At 46.0% G+C, this 22,455-nt stretch overlaps 1 protein-coding gene across 3 annotated transcripts in view; it reads left to right on the forward strand.

Moving 5' to 3' along the window:
- The window catches only part of LOC130375787 (C-Jun-amino-terminal kinase-interacting protein 4-like), a 48,445-nt gene that overhangs the window by 9,294 nt on the left and 16,696 nt on the right, over window positions 1–22,455 (forward strand). For 2 of the 3 annotated variants that reach the window (XM_056582877.1, XM_056582894.1), the window contains 6 exons: window positions 1,348–1,435; window positions 6,802–6,923; window positions 8,599–8,610; window positions 9,506–9,563; window positions 21,717–21,869; window positions 22,310–22,364. In XM_056582877.1, the coding sequence (XP_056438852.1) occupies window positions 1,348–1,435; window positions 6,802–6,923; window positions 8,599–8,610; window positions 9,506–9,563; window positions 21,717–21,869; window positions 22,310–22,364 (488 nt within the window). The remainder of the gene's footprint in view (window positions 1–1,347; window positions 1,436–6,801; window positions 6,924–8,598; window positions 8,611–9,505; window positions 9,564–21,716; window positions 21,870–22,309; window positions 22,365–22,455) is intronic. The other variant, XM_056582886.1, reaches the window with a different exon arrangement.

The raw sequence follows: 22,455 nt of genomic DNA on the forward strand, positions 1-22,455 counted from the left end.
GTGACTTTAGTGAACTACACTGTAGTGAGCTAGACTAATGAGCTAGCATGCAGTGAACTGTAGTGAGCTAGACTGTAGTGACCTGTAGTGAGCTAGACTGTATTAAACTTTAGTGAGCTAGACTGTATTGAACTGTAGTGAGCTAGCCTGTAGTGTACTGTAGTGAGCTAGAACGTAGTGAACTGTAGTGATCTAGACTGTAGTGAGCTATCCTGAAGTGAACTGTAGTGAGCTAGACTGTAGTGATCTAGACTAATGAGCTAGCCTGCAGTGAACTGTAGTGATCTAGACTGTAGTGAGCTATACTAGTGACTTTAGTGAACTAGACTGTAGTGAGCTAGACTATATTGAACTGGTCTGTAGTGAACTGTAGTGAGCTAGCCTGTAGTTAGCTAGACTGTAGTGAACTGTAGCGAGCTAGCCTGTAGTGTACTGTAGTGAGCTAGACTGTAGTGGTCTAGACTGTTGTGAGCTAGCCTGTAGTGAACTGTAGTGAGTTAGACTGTAGTGATATAGACTAGTGAGCTAGCATGTAGTGAATTGTAGTGATCTAGACCAGTAGGCTAGACTGTAGTGAACTTTAGTGAGCTAGACTGTAGTGAACTGTAATGAGCTAGCATGTAGTGTACTGTAGTGAGCTAGACTGTAGTGAACTTTAGTGAGCTAGACTGTAGTGTACTGTAGTGAGCTAGCCTGTAGTGAACTGTAGTGAGCTAGACTGTAGTGATCTAGACTAATGAGCTAGCCTGCAGTGAACTGTAGTGAGCTAGACTGTAGTGAGCTAGACTGGAGTGAGCTAGACTGTAATGTACTGTAATGAGCTGGACTGAAATTATCTAGACTGTACTGTGCTAGACTGTAGTGACTTTAGTGAACTACACTGTAGTGAGCTAGACTATAGTGAACTGGACTGTAGTGAACTAGACTAATGAGCTAGCATGCAGTGAACTGTAGTGAGCTAGACTGTAGTGACCTGTAGTGAGCTAGACTGGAGTGAGCTAGCCTGTAATGTACTGTAGTGAGCTAGACTGAAGTGATCTAGACTGTAGTGAGCTAGACTGTAGTGACTTTAGTGAACGAGACTGTAGTGAGCTAGACTATAGTGAACTGGACTGTAGTGAACTGTAGTGTGCTAGCCTGTAGTGGACTGTAGTGAACTAGACTATAGTGAGCTAGCCTGTAGTGATCTAGACTGTTATGAACTGGACTGTGGTGAGCTAGACTGTAGTGAACTGTAGTGACTAGACTGAAGTGCAGGTTTGAAGCCCCTCTGCTGTTCTTGTGAATGCTATCCTTGCTGACTCATCACGCCATTGGTTAGTTCTTAGTTCTGTTTCTGGTTTCCAGGGGAGAAAGAAGAGACGTCGGACATGCAGGACCTCATTGAGTCGACCCCCGAGCTGGACATGGACCTCAGCGGCTACAAAGCCTCCAGGTAGGGTTAAAAGATTCACACAGCTAGAGAAATGGACGGGCCACACCCTGAACCTGACCCCTGAACCTAACAGGGTAGTGTTAAAAGAACTATACAGCTATAGTGATGGACGGGCCGCACCCTGTACCTGACCCCTGAACCTTACTCCTGAACCTGACCCCTGAACCTGACCCCTAAGCCTGACAGGGTAGGGTTAAAAGGACCATACAGCTAGAGCGATGGACGGGCCACACTCTGAACCTGACCACTGATTCTGACTCCTGAACCTGACCCCTGTCGTGGCAATTTCTGTATCAGATATTGCGTCTAAGCAGATGAGATATTTAGATGCAAAAAGCACACAATACTGTTGACAATTAGTGGTTATATATATTTGTATTAAAAGTACGAACAAAGATACATCACAACATGCATCAACAAACAACATAACAGGCATACATTACAATAATCTGGGGCCCCAGATGGGAGCTTCTCTTTGCGTGTTACTTCATTCTCTGAAGGTACGCTCAGACAAGTCCACTGTGTCTTCCAATCAATGAGTTCTTATTCGTTTGGGTTTATTAGGGGGTGGTCCCCCAATACCAAAAGCCTTTGTGTACCAGATGGTTATCTTTACAACTGCAGCTGTGGGGAATGCCATTGGAGGGGGTAGCGGCCGTGTCATCTAAACCCCTGGCTTGGTTGGCGCTAGCCAGGGGGTCGAGAAAACAGGCCCACACATCGAAGGATTGCATGGAGGGTGATTTACATGACAAGAAACATAGGAAAGGGCAGGCAATAAAATGCTTCACACGACTCTCGAACATTCACACTTTAAATGACCCAAAAGGAGCCCAGAAGGCAGACACTATATAAAATTACACAGAATAGCAACAAAACTTAAATTCATATAGACCAAAACAATACAACATGTAGATTTTCCATCACAATCCCCCCTTTGATTATTTTATAATCACAAATTCAAAAATCTATCATGTCCGACCATCAGCACTTCTCCGCTTTTATAGGAGGTTGTTCAGACTATTTATACCACCGTTCGCTTTTACAGAAGGTAGCATAAAATCACCTAACATCACAATCAAGTCATCTGTTTCCATATATTCAAAAGTCATAAAAATAAAAACAGAAAAGAAAACCAAAACAAAGAAACAAGGCTACCTTTTAAAAACATTTCTAAACAAAAAATATTCTTATTTGATGTGTCCTTAATGCTGCTTCCGTGATACAAACACATGAGTAATTGGCAAGCACTTAATGTTTACTACTCTAAACATTAATTGTCAATCCAGTCAGTATTAATATTACACAGTATAACCCAACATTTAAACGGTATTCCTCTTCTCTTTCCCATTGTCCTTCATGATGTCTCTGGGGGACCTACATGGGGTTTGTTTAATAATTATTTTTTTTTAGTAATTATTTCCTTGGGTTTGCTTTAGTATACCCAAGGTTGTTGTTCAAGGTTGTTGTTGTGGGCTCCCCATCCCCCCTCTTGACGCATGGACTTTCCCATGCGTCAATTTACCATAATAAGGGAAAGCCCAGGCCTGTAAGCATGGCTTTCTGTTGCGAGCGCACCAAAAACCTTCTACTTTAATTCTGAAAAAAACATTTCTTTAACTTTCAACTTTTCTACTTGTCTTTGATCCTTCAAACTACTTTTCCTAATAACTTTCAAACCTTTCAGATATACTTCTTAGAAACTATCACACACTCATATAGACAGTAATGCTGTGTCTAGTGTGATACTTTCCGTACACTGCTCTTCTCTCCCTCCGCCTGGACACGCCTCCACCTCTCTCTCTGCTTCCTGCCTCTCATCCGCATCCCGGGCTGTCCTTTGAAGTGCCTGTCCCCACGTCTCTCCCGTCTCTGAGACCCTCCTTTGTCTCTTTGTTCAGGCCACTTCAATGTGGCTACACAGGCACCATGGAGGCCACCACTCTGGTGCTGTTGGTCCTGCTGGACTGTCTCCTTGTGTCGTCCAGCAGACCGTTCCGTAGCTCTTCAGGTGGGCCTCCCATGGTCTGTAACTTCATAAAGTCTGATGAAGAGGAGTCGTGACGTGGGGTATTTGCACTGTATTGGGCCACTGGTCGGGCTGAAAGCAGGAGGGGGAGGAGCGTTGTCCAGGTCCGGATCTATTTGAACAAAACTCGATGCAGATGGGTTATCTCTCTCCCCACCCCTTTCCTTATCTTGTCTTGCCTTACGTTCTTATCTATCTCTTCTCCTTCCATAACACATACTTCTTCCAATCTCTCTCATACGTTCATTAATTCACCTTGTTGCCATTTGGCCATAAAACATTAACAAAATATCATAATATAAAAATCTGCATTTTCTATATTAGGCAATACACTTCTGTTGTCAGTGGGGGTCAGTCGGGGTTAGTCTGGGTCAGTTGGGGTCATGTCATGGCTGTGTGATATGGTTGACCATTAAATTGGTTGTGATAGATTGTAAAAATCGAGTATCCACTGTCTACAATAGCCCTTTGTTTAAAATAACCATATCTAATATTAAATTTAGCTGATTAGCTCGCTTAAGGCTGGTGAACCATACAACAATAATTTGGATGTGGTGCTTGTGTGCGTTGTGTTATGGTGCTCATACCTCCTCCTTGGACCTGGTCTGCTCCTGCGTCCCGTCAATGCGAATGCCCCCTTCCACCTCCGCCTCTTGGATGATTCACAGTCACTTCACAGGAAGGTGCGAACTGCCGGCCGGCCCTTCCATTGTCTTTGTCGATTCTTTTTTCTTGGGACAGTCTTTGATCCAATGATCCTCGGCTCCACAATTATGACAGTTCCATCGTCCGGCGTTCTCCTTTCTCTTTTCTTTCGGACAGTCTTTGACCCAATGATCCTTGGCTCCACAACAATGACAGTTCCATCGTCCGGCGTTCTCCTTTCTCTTTTCTTTCGGCCGGTCGCCTCTTTGGTTTCTGTTGCGAGTGCGACGGGTGGGCTTAGGATTCTCCAGGGCCTCCAGTCGGGTGAGCTGGAGCTTCTTGGCTTCGTCCCTCCCGGGCATGTCGCCTTGGCTGTACGTACAGAGTTGGCGAACTTTGCTGATGGAGGCCTTGTGTTGTTGGACCAACTCTTGAAGGGCTGTGGCGAAGGCAGCCCCTCCCACTGCAGATGGGTCTGGGAGCCATTCCGCTATGTCCTTAATGTCACTGGGTCTCCATGCACGGAAAACCTATGCTGGACTGCCATCCTGGGGGTTCAGTACTTCGATCATGGGGAATTGTCCATCCATCACGTCCCCATGTTGAGGAGTTGGGGAGAACGCCATTCCCTGGTTCCTCAAGTGGCTGGCGACGGGCTCCTGCTTGGTCGGTGTGGCCGTCGCCTGCTGTGGAGCTTTCCTCTGGCTACAAGTTGCAGGCCTATCTTCTCTCGCGCTGCGAGCGGGGGCTTTCTCCTCTTCTTCGGGGTCAGGGTAGAGATTGTCCGATGAGGCGGCTTCATGGGCGTTGTCATACGGGGGAGGAGAAGGGGGATTCGCACGCGGTCCGCCGGTGCAGTCCAGGTTCGGGTCTATATCTCGGGTGACATTGAGATTAAAAATCCCTACACTCTCTACGCTCTCTGTCCCTGGCTGATTTTTTTTTCTATCTTGGCCCTCTCTTTCCCACAAATAAAATGCACACCAACATAGTTTGGAACTTTTCTTTTTCATTTCTGACTCCAACAATCGTTTCTCTAACTCCTGTAATCGTTTTAAGCTAAAACTCCCCATTTCAGGAAAACCCAGTTTGCACCAATATTTTAAACCCTCCAGAGCCGATTCACCATGCTTCTCCAACATCACCTTCGCAGGTCCCGTTATCTCAGTTTTCCCAGATTTGTTCCCCATATTTTAGATCCTTTTACACTAGTTATTATTTATCCTTTTACACTAGTTATTATTTAACAAATTATCTAATATCGCCGACACCTCCTTGTTACTACACACATATACATATATTTATTAATGAATACCTATTATTATTATTTATATATATATATAACACCAACCGCGCTTCAACGGGTTTCCCTTTACCGTCACTGACAGACCCTAGCTGCCCTTTCTGTTACCTATATAGCTATATATATATTGACGGAAGCGAAACGGAGCTACCGCATGTTCCTATAACAGAGTTTCTTTGAACGAGGCCTAAGTTCAGATATAAGTTTACGTTTACCGAAACATTTATATACCGTTTCTGTAACGGATTTTATTTTGAAGCTTTAACAGTATTGTGATCTCACCTGCTCGAATTCTTTTTTCCTTTGGATATCGTACTGAAGAACCACTAGTTTATCCCCACAGGCACCCTTTCCTCGACCTCTGGTTGGTTACCACTTGGAGGCGAAGCAGAGCTTTGGGACTGAGAACGAATCCTCAGACCTGTATTGGAAGCTGATATTTCATAGAATCTTCAGGTTAGATATCCCGGACGAGCCCCCAAACTGTCGTGGCAATTTCTGTATCAGATATTGCGTCTAAGCAGATGAGATATTTAGATGCAAAAAGCACACAATACTGTTGACAATTAGTGGTTATATATATTTGTATTAAAAGTACGAACAAAGATACATCACAACATGCATCAACAAACAACATAACAGGCATACATTACAATAATCTGGGGCCCCAGATGGGAGCTTCTCTTTGCGTGTTACTTCATTCTCTGAAGGTACGCTCAGACAAGTCCACTGTGTCTTCCAATCAATGAGTTCTTATTCGTTTGGGTTTATTAGGGGGTGGTCCCCCAATACCAAAAGCCTTTGTGTACCAGATGGTTATCTTTACAACTGCAGCTGTGGGGAATGCCATTGGAGGGGGTAGCGGCCGTGTCATCTAAACCCCTGGCTTGGTTGGCGCTAGCCAGGGGGTCGAGAAAACAGGCCCACACATCGAAGGATTGCATGGAGGGTGATTTACATGACAAGAAACATAGGAAAGGGCAGGCAATAAAATGCTTCACACGACTCTCGAACATTCACACTTTAAATGACCCAAAAGGAGCCCAGAAGGCAGACACTATATAAAATTACACAGAATAGCAACAAAACTTAAATTCATATAGACCAAAACAATACAACATGTAGATTTTCCATCACACCCCTGAACCTGATCCCTGAACCTGACCCCTGAACCTGACCCCCTGAACCTGACAGGGTAGGGTTAAAATAACCATACAGCTAGAGCGATGGACGGGCCACACGCTGAACCTGACCCCGAGCCCTGAAACTGACTCCTGAACCTGACCCCTGAACCTCTGACCCCTGATCCTGACTCCTGATCCTGACTCCTGAACCTGTCCCTGACCCCTGACCCCTGACCCTGACCACCTGTTCTCTTCCTCCTGTCAGCACCCCGACCAAAGGGATTGAGAACATTGCTTTTGACCGCAACACAGAGTCACTGTTTGAGGAGCTGTCCTCCGCAGGCACCGGCATCATCGGAGACGTGGACGAAGGAGCAGACCTCCTGGGTGAGAGATCACTAACCCCCCAAAGTCACATGACCTCCTTGATGAGGATCATTAACCCCTCATAGTCACCTGACCTCCTGGATGAGGATCACTAACCCCTCTGGTCACCTGACCTCCTGGGTGAGGATCACTAACCCCTCATAATCACCTGACCTCCTGGATGAGGATCACTAACCCCTCATAGTCACCTGACCTCCTGGATGAGGATCACTAACCCCTCTGGTCACCCGACCTCCTGGGTGAGGATCACTAACCCCTCATAGTCACCCCCACATGAGCTGACTTACCGGGTGGAAGAGCCTTTAACCCCCTGAGTATTCAGGGTCAGGTAACTAACCCTAGTGAACCCCTAACTAACCCTGACTAACCCTGACCACATGGCCAGACGTCCTGAAATGAGACTGGAAGTCACAGAGACACAGTTCCACAGATCTGTTAGAGCCTCACCTCTGTGATAGAGCCTGACCTCAGTGATAGAGCCTCAGTGATAGAGCCTCACCTCAGTGATAGAGCCTCAGTGATAGAGCCTCACCTCAGTGATAGGGCCTCAGTGATAGAGCCTGACCTCAGCGATAGAGCCTCAGTGATAGAGCCTCACCTCAGTGATAGAGCCTCAGTGATAGAGCCTCACCTCAGTGATAGGGCCTCAGTGATAGAACCTCAGTCATAGAGCCTAAATGATAGAGCCTCACCTCAGTGATATAGCCTCAGTGGTAGAGCCTCAGTGAGAGACCCTTAGTGGTAGAGCCTCAGTGATAGAGCCTAAGTGATAGAGCCTTAGGGATAGAGCCGCAATGATAGAGCCTCAGTGGTAGAGCCTCAGGGATAGAGGGGCGGCAGTAGCTCAGGAGGTAGAGCGGGTTTGCTGGTAACCTGAAGGTTGTTGGTTCGATCGCCAGCTCCTCCTAGCTGAGTGTCGAGGTGTCCTTGATCAAGGCACCGAACCCTGACTGTTAGATCCCGACGAGCAGGCTGGCGCCTTGCATGGTTGACTCCGCCGTCGGTGTGTGAATGTGTGCGTGAATGGTGAATGTGAGGCAATATTGTAAAGCGCTTTTGGTGGCCAATGGTTAGAAAAGCGCTATATAAATGCAGTCCATTTACATTTACATTTAGAGCCTCAGTGGTAGAACCTCAGTCATAGAGCCTCAGTGATAGAGCCTCAGTGGTAGAACCTCAGCGATAGAGCCTCAGTGATGGAGCCTCAGTGGTAGAACCTCAGTGATAGAGCCTCAGTGATGGAGCCTCAGTGGTAGAGCCTCAGTGATAGAGCATCAGTGATAGAGCCTCAGTGGTAGAGCCTCACCTCAGCGATGGGCGGACCAGTTCTCCTTCCAGCAGATGTTAAACTGCCTGTGGTTGTTTCCCAGTAAAGCTTGTTGTGATGTTTCCTAGTGGAGAAATGTATTTGTATAGAATCGCAGATGAGTATATTTCAAATGTTGCTTCGGAATTTTCATGGAGATATATATATATATATAATTCAATTGAATGACAATCATGTAGCGACACAACCTTTCAGAGAAGACGTTTTGGAGCATCTGACAGCATCCACGTCCAAACGCGCTTCAGTTCCCAGCTGAAGCTTCAGATTGTGTCTGTAATGTAAACTTTGTCCTCATGTTAACCCCACTCTCTCCTGTCCCTCATCCTCCGGCCCTTCCCATAATCCCAGTGGAGTATTCCGGTGTGTACAACCTCAAACCATTCCTCATGTATTTATGTGTATTGTACATATTTCTTCTCCGAAATGTCTCATCTCTCCGCATTTAACATCCGACTGATTATTCTGCTTCTACGTAGTATTCCGCAGTACCACGGTTAGCTAGCTTAATGCTCAGTAGCGTTGCTGACTGCTGTTGGGCTAGCCCCAGGGGGTTATTTACGATTTTTTAATTCCAATGTTCAAACGTGAAGAGTTAAATTAACCTCTGAGAACCTGTCCTCTATATCTCCATCGCTCCTACTCTCTAGAGTTGAATATCTGATCATTTAACATGTATGGCTCCTCCCATCATATCACATCTGTCTCCTACTCTCCATCTCTCTGTTTCTCCCGTCTCTCTTTCTGCTTGACTTGGACTGCATGGTTTGCTCAGACCTTAGTTTGCTTGGTAAGATCTTACCGATGTCTCCATCCTCCTCCCCGTGTCATGTGATCCGTGCCCTGTGATCCGTGTCATGTGATCCGTGCCCTGTGATCTGTGTCCTGTGATCTGTCATGTGATCCGTGTCATGTGATCCGTGTCATGTGATCTTTCATGTGTCATGTAACTTGTCATGTGGCCTGTAGCTGTGTTTAAAGGGCCCTGGTTTTTCTCAGCAGGTGTTAATCAATGGACAGGTGGGCGTGTCCACCCAGTGGACGGTACCAGCTGATAGGCAGGTCCATCCACGCCAACCTGTGATGTTGTAAACGGCAGATTAAAATGGCTAATTGAGGATCACAGCTGTCAGTGAAACGGGGGCCCTTAAAGCGTGGGGTCCTGTCCTCTAGGGTCCTTCTGTGTGTCTTAACAACCCATCATCACATGGAGCTCATGTCCTCCAGCCGGTTCTCAGGTGTTGTGTCTGTGTGGCAGGTATGGGCCGCGAGGTGGAGAACCTCATCCTGGAGAACAAACAGCTTCTGGAAACCAAGTAAGACCTCCAGTATGGACCTAATGCTGAAACTGTTACAATCTTACACTGTTACACTGTTACACTCTTACACTCTTACACTATGACACTGTTACACTTGTACACTGCTACACTGCTACACTGTTACACTGTTACACTTGTACACTGTTACACTTGTATATTGTTACACTTTTACACTTTTACCAGGGATTAAAATTAACTTATTTTCACCACCATCCCGGAATAGTCCCGAATCGCCCCAAATTTTTCCCATAAATCTTGTTTACATTTTGAGTTGTTACTTACTGATAATATAATAAAAACGCAATACATTATGTTGATGAAATAATATATTTATTTCCAGATGACAAGCAACACCCTCAGTCGCAGAACTGTGGTCTACATGACCACAGTTTTGCAACTTTGGTCGCAGAGCAGCAGGCTCTCGCACTGCTTGCCGCGCGAGACTGCCTAATATGCCATATTCACGCCTTTTTCGCGGCACGGTCCGCGCTTTTACACTGCCCGACGTAAATTGCCTGTGTAACGGCCTTTTTTCTATTTTCCAATGTTCCAAACTAAAGGCCGTGGGTGACGTGGATTCGGCTTCAAGTTTACGCACAAACACAAGTTTCCAAAAAAGAGTTCTGTTTATTCCAATGGTCTTCTTTGCATGAAGTTCTAACAAAGGTTTTCTATTTCCATTATCCAAAATGCTTGCATTAGGTGTGGTAAAATCTTTTTATCTCGCCCAAACCATGCCACGCCGCCCGACATTACTTTCCAACTATGCTAGAGCGGTGGGCGTGACCTAAAATCACCTGCGCCTGTGCCTAGGTAGGCGTATACAAATCACAGGTCGAAGTGAGCTTAACAAAAAACAGAAACGGCCATTACATTCCGGCCCCTAATTCTTGAACAACAAGTAATTATAAATCTATATACAATATATACAAGTGAATGGCCATTACAAGTACGGTGAAAAATGTAAGCTTACATACAATTCAATGCTATTTGCTTTCCTTTTTTTTTCTTTTTTGTGTTTTTTTTGCATTGTTATTAAAGTTCATACTCAAGTGCATTTACAAATGGTTTTCGGTCCGTAAACAACAAAAATTCTTCTTCTTGAAAGGGAAAAAAAAGGCTTCAAGTGTATGCAGTGGTCTGTGTGCATGTGTTCTGTGTGCTTATGGACTGTGTGCATGTTTTCGGTATAAAGGCTGTGACGCCTATTGCATCACGGACTAAATCAGTAAGTGAGCATCTGTAGATGTGTAGAGTCAGAGGTTCAAGAACATGACTCCGTTGGAGGCGAACATTCACTGTTGCCCCTTAAACTACCCCCACCAGGAGGCAGATCTTGGTGATGGGCTTTTCCAACTCGTTGGTCTGTGTCTTGACACGGACCCGTCGAACGCACCCTTTGGAGTCTGCCATGGTGTCGGTGATGCGCCCAATGGGCCACGCACCTCTGGGTGCGGACTCTTCCACCACGAGCACGATGTCACCAACTGTGAAGTTTCTGTGAACTTTGTTCCACTTCTGCCGCTCTTGCAGTTGAGGGAGGTACTCGGTCGTCCACCTCTTCCAGAAGAGGTCGGCGATGTATTGCACTTGCCTCCAGCGTCTCCGAGCGTACAGGTCATCCTTCTTGAATAAACCTGGTGGCAAGATGGGTTTACCTTTCAGCTGAAGAAGGTGGTTTGGAGTCAAGGCCTCGATGTCATTGGGATCGCCAGAGGAGGTGGTGATTGGACGGTCGTTCAGTATGGCCTCCGCTTCGCAGAAGACTGTCTGCAGGGCTTCATCGTCTAGGGCTTGTTGGTTAGTTACAGAACGCAGCAATCTTTTTACGTCCTGCACCAAGCGTTCCCATACGCCACCATGGTGGGCTCCATATGGGGGGTTAAATGTCCATTTAATTCCATCCTGCATCAAGCTTTTCTGAATTTTGCTGTGATTCAACTCTGCAATGGCTTGTTTCAACTCACGGTTTGTGCTGACGAAGTTGGTTCCATTATCCGTCCGGATTTCTTTGACTTGGCCTCTGCGGCAGATAATCCTCCTGATGGCGTTTATACAGGAATCTGTATTGAGAGAATGCGCCACCTCCAGGTGTACTGCGCGACAGGTTAGGCAAGTAAAAAGTGCTCCATATCTTTTAACTAGGCTTCTGCCTTTCTTAACTTCTATTGGCCCAAAATAATCTAGGCCCACATGTGTGAATGGTGGGGCATCAGCTGTGACTCTGTCAACAGGCAGGTCAGACATTTTCTGCTCACCTGGTCTTTGGCGCTGCTTTAGGCATATCACACACTCACTGATGATCTTTCTGGCTGCTACATTTGCATGAGGAATCCAGTACTGTCGTCGTAGGGTTGAGAGCATATGATTTCTTCCCCTGTGACCAACTTTATTGTGTACATGTTGAAGAATGAGCTTTGAGACGTGACTTTCTTTTGGTAGTATTGCAGGGTGTTTTGTTTCCACAGGTAGAGCGGACCTGCTCAGCCTACCACCAACTCTCAATACGTCATCAATGGCAATGGGGTCAAGTTTGTACAGTTGACTGGATTTCTTTACACCACCGGATTTCAGTGCAGCCAATGCGCTGGAGTAATGTTTCTTTTGCACAAAGCGCACTATTGCCTCCTCTGCTAAGAGCAGGTCATCGACTGTGAGTGGTAAGTAGTTTGTTTTCTTTACCTGTTTGACGGGAGTTTGATCTCCACATTGTGTATTTTCTTTTATCTTTAGCCTTAGCTTTTCTTTCAGTTTCATAATCCATGCCACGGCTCTCTTGAGCCTTGTCCAACTAGAGAAGTGCAGCAGCAGTTTAGTGGTGGGACATACTTCTTCCGCCTGTGCAGCGAAGGAAAGGACCTCCTCTCTCACTTCTGGGTCAGCGTCCGGATGCAGCGATGCTTTGTCCACGCTTGCTGGCCACTCACGCTCGGTTTTTCCGAGAAAGTCAGGACCAGTGATCCAGGTTGAGGACTTCAGGAAGGCTCCAACTTTCATGCCTCGCGAAGCTGCGTCTGCAGGATTCATCTTAGAGCCAACATGTCTCCACTGACCGACATTAGACAGTGAACTTATGATGGAAACTCTATTGGCTACATAGGTCTTAAAGCGAGTGGTGGTGTTTGCGATGTTTTTTAGGACGGTCATGCTGTCGGACCAAAAGACTGACTCACTGAGGTTGAGCTCCAACTGTTTTGACAGCATCTTGTCCAGGCGCACAGCAACGACTGCTGCAGCCAGTTCCAGGCGAGGTATGGTGACGTGCTTGAGTGGAGCCACCCTTGCTTTGCCTATAACAAAAGCAACACACACTTCCTTCTCGCTGTTAGTTAGCCGTAAGTATGATACGGCACCGAATCCAACTTCGCTGGCATCACAAAAGTGATGCAGCTGTGCCATTTCTACATTTCCGAATTCACTAGGTGTGAAGCATCTTCTGACACTGAATGAGTGTAAAGGTGCGAACACACCAAGCGCGTACCTCGCGTACCATGTACGCGCGTAACGCACCTAAAATGTTGCTTGACCATTTTGTGTCAAAAATGGTCAGATACGCGCGTACGCATACGCGCGTAGATGAGACCGCCCAAACCCCCCCCCCCCCCCCAGCCTGTGGCTGCGCTGGATTTAGGAGTCCGAGGAAGGAAACCCAAACGCCGCTGTGTTTGGGTAGATGATAGAGCTTGGATCGGGTTAGATTAAATAATCTCGGATATAAATAACAATAATCGGGTTAAATAACTTCACATGGTGTGTCTGGTGTGTTTCCAGCATTCGTAGTGTTGATCAGCAGAGAAATAGTCCGCCAAGACGTTGAGGTTGCTTAGCAATCAGAGACTCTGTCCATGCAAGTGAACGGAGCGTTCCCTCTTCGTCATAACTATCAAACCAAACATCCTTCACATTCACCGAGCGAACATTATGAAAGTAAAATGCACATTTCTCGCTAGAAATGTTTCCATAAACGCATTTAATGGCGTAACTATGTTACTATTTCCACCCAGAATAAAGAAAGTTGCCGGCCGTGGCTGCCATGGACATGGCTGCGCTGGAGTCCGAGGTAGGAAACCCAAACGCCGTCACGTTTGGGTGATAGAGTTTAGATCGGATTAGATTAAATAATCTCGGATATAAATAACAATAATCTGGTTAAATAACTTCACATGGTGTGTCTGGTGTGTTTCCAGCATTCGTAGTGTTGATCAGCAGATATATAGTCCGCCAAGACGTTGAGGTTGCTTAGCAATCAGAGACTCTGGCCATGCAAGTGAACGGAGCGTTCACTCTTCGTCATAACTATCAAACCAAACATCCTTCACATTCACCGAGCGAACATTATGAAAGTAAAATGCACATTTCTCGCTAGAAATGTTTCCATAAACGCATTTAATGGCGTAGCTATGTTACTATTTCCTCCCAGAATAAAGAAAGTTGCCGGCCGTGGCTGCCATGGACATGGCTGCGCTGGAGTCCGAGGTAGGAAACCCAAACGCCGTGGTGTTTGGGTGATAGAGTTTAGATCGGATTAGATTAAATAATATCGGATATAAATAACAATAATCTGGTTAAATAACTTCACATGGTGTGTCTGGTGTGTTTCCAGCATTCGTAGTGTTGATCAGCAGATATATAGTCCGCCAAGACGTTGAGGTTGCTTAGTAACCAGAGACTCTGTCCATGCAAGTGAACGGAGAGTTCCCTCTTCGTCATAACTATCAAACCAAACATCCTTCACATTCACCGAGCGAACATTATGAAAGTAAAATGCACAATTCTCGCTAAAAATGTTTCCATAAAAGCATTTAATGGCGTAACTATGTTACTATTTCCACACAGAATAAAGAAAGATGTCGCCGTATGCTTCTGTCCAAACTCACTACTCTCTGCCAGTGACGTCGGGTCAAGCTCAACGCTGATTGGCTATTGCGGCGCGTATGAGCGTAAAAAGTTCAATTTTTTGAACTCCTCGCGTACGCGCGTATATGTACGCGCGTATATATACGCGCGTATATATACGCGCCTCATACGCCCCTAACGCGAGTAAAATGTTGCTTATACGCATGTAACGCGTGTACGCGTCTCATACGCGCGTAAACCAATGGTTCCCTATGGAAAAATTGCCGATTTTATACGCGTCGTACGCGAGTAACGCGCTTGGTGTGTTCGCACCTTAACAGAATCAAATCATCCACCCACCTTTGCCATGTTTGTGCCATCTCTGGTGGTATTGCCTCATCCCACGCCAGCTTCAACTTGCACAGCTGCTGCAGAATCTGCTTTGCGGGGAGTATCACCGGGCTTAAGAACCCTAGTGGATCGTAAATGGAGCTCACACTTGACAGTATTCCACGTCTTGTCAGTGGCTTGTGCTTGTTCAGAATGCTGAAGGTGAAGGAGTCTTGTTCAACATCCCACTGGACGCCTAGGGCTCTTTCCATAGGCAGCTGGTCTCTGCTTAGGTCGAGTGTTTTCACTCCACTGGCTCGATCTGCTTCGGGGATCTCAGAGAGAACAGAGCGGTCACTGCATATCCACTTATTGAGCTTGAACCCTCCTTTAGCACATACCTCGGTGAGTTGCTGGTAGAGAGAGGTGGCTTGTTCGACTGAATGAACTGACTTGAGGGCATCGTCGACATAGAAATTCTTTCTGATGGTGCTAATGGCCTCCTCTGGATACAGATGTGCATTATCCTCAGCAGTTTTTAGCAGGGCGTACGTAGCACAGCTGGGGGAGGACACTGCTCCGAAGGTGTGGACTAACATTCTGTGCTCAGCAAGGTCTTTGGTTAGGTCGCCGTTAGGCCACCACAGAAAGCGCAAGTAATTCACGTGTTCCTCAGCCACTCTGACTTGATGGAACATTCCTTTGATGTCAGTCATTAGTGCCATTGGACCCTGACGAAAGCGGGTGAGCACACCTAACAAGGTGTTTGTCAGGTCGGGGCCTTGGAGGAGCTGTTTGTTCAGGGATGTTCCAGCAAAACATGAGGCACAGTCGAACACCACGCGTAATGTTTTCTTGCGGGGGTGGTAGACTCCGTGATGCGGCAAGAACCAGACTTTACCTTCCTCATGGCTCAGCTGATCTTGAGGTATGATCTCGGCGTATCCCTCTGTGCTAACATCTTGCATGAATCCTTTGTATTCCTCAAAAAATGACTGGTCCCTTTTGAACCTTTTCAGCAGCTGTTGCGCCCTCTGCTGGGCGACTTGTTTGTTGTTGGGCATCACTACATTGGAGTCGCGGAATGGCAGCTTCAGGTAGTAATGACCATTGGTAAGTGTTGCTGAGCTTGACATTATTTCCATAAACTGTTTGTCCTCCACAGACAATTCAGCGTGTTCGTCACAGTGCTGTTCGACAAAATCTTGATTATACTGCTTAATCAACATTTCTTCCAATTTTCCTAATGAGATGCGATTCACCTGTACAGAAGCTGCATCGCTGGCGTCGCTATCTTCTTGTCCAAGTGGGCCATTGATGACCCATCCAAGACGAGTCTGGACAGCGTAGGGTCCATTACCTTCACTGCTGACTATTTTCCATGGTTCCAGTGCTTTAGGTGCATTTGCACCAATCAGCAGTCCAATACTTGCATTGATGGGCGTCAGTTCCACTTCTTGTAAGTAAGGCCATTTTTTAAGGTCTTCTTCTTTGGGTATGTTGTCTTTCGTGACAGGGATTGACTTTTGAGTGTACACATCTGGCAGTCTCAAGAATTTGTTGTCATTTAAGGCAGCTACTTCCAAGCCAGAGATCTTATGACTACTCACATACTTCTCCTGCCCCATCGTCTTCAGCAGTATGTCAATTTTTTGTCCAGGTGCGTTCAGCTGAGTCATTAATGACTCAGTACGGAATGTAGCTGAGCTGCCTGGGTCCAAGAAAGCGTATGTTTCGATTACTTTTGTGCTTTTGTTTAGTCTGACTTTGACAGGTAGAACAGACAGCGAGCATTCTTTAGAACCGACCCCAGTATCACCTTCAGGGTCCAAGGACACAAGTGCGTTGGAGACCGTTTGTGTTTCATGGTCGGCTGGGGTGTTCTGAGGTTTTGGTTCGATGTGCAGAACTGTTGGATGATTCTTACTGCAGGTGCGGCATGTCAGCCTTTCTTGACAGTTCCTGCTTAAGTGACCTTGTATTAAGCATCCAAAGCACACGCCTTTGCTCTGTAGAAACTTAATTTTGTCTTTGTTTGGTTTCTTTTTGAATGTTGTGCACTTGTCAAGTATGTGGCCGTCATTGCAAAACAAGCACTGAATTTCGCCTGCATTTCCAGCGTTGGGCGTGTCACTCTGGTGTGGCACCTGAGCAACAGAGGTGGCGAAGCTGCTGCCTTTGGCTTTTCCAATTGACTTGGGGGTTGGTGGTGTTGTGGCTTTTGCTCTTGTATTTTGAATTTCACAGAAGACGGGATCCATTGCAGCTCTCACTTGCCTTTCCAGGAAGTCCAGTAGGTCTTTGAATTTCACTCTCCGTTTTTGCTCCTCTCTGATGCTGCACACTTTCATCCTCCAGGCCTCACGCATTCTGAACGGCAGCTTGGAGACGAACACCTTCATGTGTGAGGAGTTTTCCATTTCGTCCAAATATCCGGCGTCCTCCGTTGTATTATAACTGGTTCTTAGGAAAAATGTGTATGATCTTAATGCTACACCTACGCCGTCGTCTGCTTTCAGGACTGGCCAATCCAATGCCTTGTTCAGAAATGCAGCTGTTACTTTCACTTTGCTTCTGAAGTTCCACTCCAACTGCTTTTTAGCCTCTCCGAATGCAGTTTGTGGGCTCATATGCATGCAGCTCTGCACCAGCTTTCTGGGCTGCCCAGATGTAAATTGCTCTAAATAATAAAGCTTAACCTGCATATCATCTGTCTTGCTCTCAATGCCTTGTTCGAATGCTTTGATAAAGGATCTGAATTGCAGGGGATCACCATCAAAAACTGGTAATTGTATGGGTGGTAAAAGTGACTGTCTCTGCTGCTTAATCAGCATTGCAGTAATCTCATTTTGCCTGCGCATTGCTTCAGCTAAATCGGGTTGGTCATTATTACTGTCTGCACTTTGCTGTAGATGACGTGTTTTTGCTTTGCTTTTTGCATATATGGGGGGGGCGACTGACGTAGTAGGTCCAACGGTAGACAACGGAACAGGAGCCGGTGACGTTTTTGTCTGTTTCATAGCTCTTTGGGGCGATATGAATTGTGTGGGTGTAGAGGCTCCAGAGGACGCTAGACTTTTCGATTTTTGTGTTTCTTCTTGTTCTTTAAACACCTGTGACTTCGCCTTTGCGATGGCCAAATTAGTTTTAACGGACAGCGTTTCTCTTTTGGCTTTCATTACTGCGTTTAATTGGGCTTCTTCAAGTTCAAGCGCGTGTTTTTCTTGTAACGCGTCGGCCTGCTTTAGCAGGGTTACGCGCTCCAGCTCGGCCTGAATTGCCATCTCTGAAAGGGTTTTACTTTTTCTACTGGCAGAGGATGAACTAGAGGACTTGCTCGCAGCTGCTTTGCTACTGGGGCGTGCGGGTTTTGCGGTCTGTGAGACGCTATCGTGGGGCTCTACGTCATAGCTTTTGCGAGATGCAGCGTGAGACACATTTTCCACGGCACTTACATTATTAGCGGCATCCTGCGAGGCGTCTTGTTTTAGCCACGTTTCTATGTCATCAATAAATTCTCTGCAGCTTATCAATTTGGGTTCATACCAGTCGGTGTGGTCAGATTCTCTCTCGTCCTCGTTCAATAAACTTTGCACAGCCACTTGTACGTCCATAAACTCCTCCAGGAAACTATTGTAAACTTTCATGTGTTCTTCAATGACGGTGGTATTCTCTCCATTATCGATCAAAGTGTGAATTTCATTCCACTTTCATGTGAGAGCGCTGAGTTTTCCACTTCGCTTCTTAATTAAACTTAAAACTTCCCTTTCCTTTCCCAAATCTTCCTGCTCCTGCTGCATAATGTTCCACCTACTTTGTTTCCGCAAAAATCCAAAGAATGTTTTCAAACTAAAGAGTCTTTGCTTTGTCTTCTTTTAAGTCTTTAAATTGCAGCTCAAGAGGGTCCACCCCGACGTTGCGGGTTGCTTCAGAGTCAGCTGTTAGTCAGTCAGCTGTTACTCACGTCTTCTCGTTTCGGCTTCCAAATTCCAGTAATCCAACAGAAACGTTCCAACAGATAATCCAATTCAATTCTTCCAAGTTCAATGTCCAAACGAAAGAAAGATTTTACTTAATGTAACGGCCTTTTTTCTATTTTCCAATGTTCCAAACTAAAGGCCGTGGGTGACGTGGATTCGGCTTCAAGTTTACGCACAAACACAAGTTTCCAAAAAAGAGTTCTGTTTATTCCAATGGTCTTCTTTGCATGAAGTTCTAACAAAGGTTTTCTATTTCCATTATCCAAAATGCTTGCATTAGGTGTGGTAAAATCTTTTTATCTCGCCCAAACCATGCCACGCCGCCCGACATTACTTTCCAACTATGCTAGAGCGGTGGGCGTGACCTAAAATCACCTGCGCCTGTGCCTAGGTAGGCGTATACAAATCACAGGTCGAAGTGAGCTTAACAAAAAACAGAAACGGCCATTACAGCCTGCTTGAGCTAGAACCCCAATTTAGCCTCCCGGACCACACATTGGCGGTTTATTAGGTTTCATTCTGATGTAAATGCGACGGCTCTGCAACACCTCAAGGCTCAAGGCTTGGGTAGAGGTTAAAAGAGACTACGCAGCATATCATAATGAGCAGTTCTAATTGAAAAGAAAGAAATCCGCGAGCTGCTGATCATGTAAGAGAAGGTGATGCAGTCGCATTAAACAAAGATGTTGAAAGATGGTGCGATCTACGAGAGATAATAGAGGAACTGTCCTTACGAGGCTTTTGTCGGGATAAAAAACAAGTGGGCAGCAAAATAAATAATATGTTGCGTTTTTGCACTTGTAAATAGTTAATCGCGCTTGTAGCCTACACTCGGACGTGAACTCATTCTTGCATGCGGGTGTCTTCATTCATAAAAACATTCGGGAGACAGTGTTTCCAATACATAGAACAATGTGTGGCGCAGCGCCACAGAATCAACACAGAGCGGCACAAATTGATTTTGAAATATATATATCGTTCCATTCAATCATCTCCACGTAGCACTATTTCTCCCTGTCATTCTCGTTCACACAAGCACACCGACAAGCGCGCACACAGAGACAAGCGAGCATACATGCCAATGGTGCGCGGGTACACTACCACTTATTGGATAAACCTGCGTATCATACATGCACACGCACTGACAGCGGATTCGCCCGCTCCTCCTCTCAATGCGCCTACAAAGGCAAACCCGAAGCAGTGGGATATGTAAGGGATAATGTATAGAACGCCGGTCATTATCGGGAAAATAAGCTTACTTTAACTTATTTTCGATCATGACCGGCGATGTTCTCAACATTATCCCGCTTATTACACGGCTACTTGCCAAAACGAAAAAATTACTTCACATGGTGTGTCTTTTATTTATTTGATACCAATACCAGCATTCGCAGTGTTTATCAGCAGAGAAATAGTCAGCCGAAGACGATGACGTCACTTAGCAACCGAAGACGCTGGGGTTGACAAGTTACCGGTACATGCGGAGTGATACAAAAGACGCCATTAGAGGCGAAAAATCCATTGTTTTCCTTGACAGCGGACAATTATACTCATTAGATTATACTTAGCCGCCGGAAGCCCAGGCCATTCTGCCGGCGATTTTAATTCGCTCTGCAGCAGAGGCTGGAGATCGGGAAGATCGGTAGGGTCTCCGGGCCGGTCCACTTTGAAAATTATTCTAAAGAGGTCTAGACTCCGTACGCAGCCCCGCCTTCTCCAGTGAACCAAGAAAGCCTGCGCCATGACGAATAATAATAATAATAATAATAATAAATTGTATTTATAATGCACTTTATATTCAAGAATCTCAAAGTGCTTGGGGGGAATGGGGGGTTAACCCCTCTGTCTCACTGAATAACACAAACGCGAGCGCGAGAGCGCCAGACAATTGAACGAAGCTCAGTCCTTTTTCCATTAAAAAAGTATTTTTCCACCAACCGCAAACACGTTCTGGTTCGCAGAAAGTGTTGAAAACTTAAACAGAAAAATAAAGTCAGTGCCCACAAAATTCTCTTCGTCCCGAGGTCGACCTGAGAGAGAATAAAAATCCTCCCGATGACAATTAAATACGTCCCCGGGACGACGTTAATTTTAATCCCTGCTTTTACACTCCTACACTCTTACACTCTTACGCTACGGCCACACCAAATGCGTTACTCGCGTTGGATAACGCCTAACCTGACGCTTGATCAGTGTGTGGTGGTTCAACGCTTCCAACGCGTCAACGCGCCAACGCAGCTAGATGAGTCCATGTCCATGCAAGTGAATGGAGCGTTCCCTCTTTGTCATAACTATCAAACCAAACATCCTTCACATTCACCGAGCGAACATTATGAAAGTAAAATGCACATTTCTCACAAAAAATGTTTCCATAAACGCATTTAATGGCTTAACTATGTTTCTATTTCCACCCAGAATAAAGAAAGATGTCGGCCGTATGCTTCTGTGCAAGCGTCACTGCTCTCTGCCAGTGACGTCGGGTCAAGCTCCACGCTGATTGGCTGTCGCGGCTATCGCGGCTAAGCGTCACGCGTTGGAGCGTTGAAAGTTCAATTTTTTGAACTCCGGGCGTTGGGCGCGTTACTGCGTTTACGTGCGTAATTACGTGCAACTGCCGCGTCTAACGCCCCTAACGCGACGCTTCAACGCGTGTAACGCGTCTACGCGCCTATACCAATGGTTCCCTATGCAAAAATGCCGATTTTCGACGCCCCTAACGCGAGTAACGCGGTTGGTGTGGCCGTACCTTTACACTTGTACACTCTTACATTCTAACACATTTACACTTTTATACTATGCATTGAAGAGTTAGAAAACCCTGTGTGCGAGGATAATCATTAATAACCTATGTCATTAATCACCTGCAATTTCACAAAATGAAATGACCTTTGGTTGGCCCTAACTAATTTTTTCTTATAGTTTACTAGGAGCTGGTTACTAGGTTACTAGGAGCCTGCCACATGAGAAACAATATTAGTTTCATTATATTGACTCCTCCCCCCAGGAACGCGCTGAACGTGGTGAAGAACGACCTGATAGCGCGGGTAGACGAGCTTGGCTGCGAGCGCGAGGTCCTGCAGGGGGAGCTAGAGGCCGTGCTGACGGCCCGCAGCCGCCTGGAGGACCGCAACCGGGAGCTGGAGGACGAGCTGAAGAAGTAAACGTCTAACCCTGTTGGTACCTCAGTGCTCCACCCTGAGGGACGATCAGATAACACCGTTGGTACCTCAGTGTCTCCACACTGAAGAAGGTTCAGATAACACCTTCGGTACCTCAGGGTTCACCACGCTGAGATGATGGGCGTAAGGAGAAAGGCCTCCTGGCGCCCGGCTCAGCATCCGCACACTGGCCTTTAGGTCTGACCTATCAGTTGTTTCCATGGTTACACAAGTAGTTGTATTGGCAGTTCATAGCAAGGATAATAAGCCAAACACTAAAAACGCAAAACTGCCTCCAAAGGGTGTTTTAAGAAGTATACTGTTATCTTTAGAGTGTTTTAAGAAGAAGTACACTGTTATCTTTAGAGTAGATTGAAAATAACGATACACAATATACTGTTGTGTTATCTTTAGAGGACGTTGTCATTTCTGTTTTCAGAGTGCGCCTGGAGACGGAGGAGATCAGGCAGAAGTCTAAGGATGGAGAGGAAGACGTAAGAGACACACACACACACACACACACACACACACACACACACACACACACACACACACACACACACACACACACACACACACATATAT

Source organism: Gadus chalcogrammus, chromosome 2 (genome assembly GCF_026213295.1).
Source record: "Gadus chalcogrammus isolate NIFS_2021 chromosome 2, NIFS_Gcha_1.0, whole genome shotgun sequence".
Taxonomy (NCBI): domain Eukaryota; kingdom Metazoa; phylum Chordata; class Actinopteri; order Gadiformes; family Gadidae; genus Gadus; species Gadus chalcogrammus.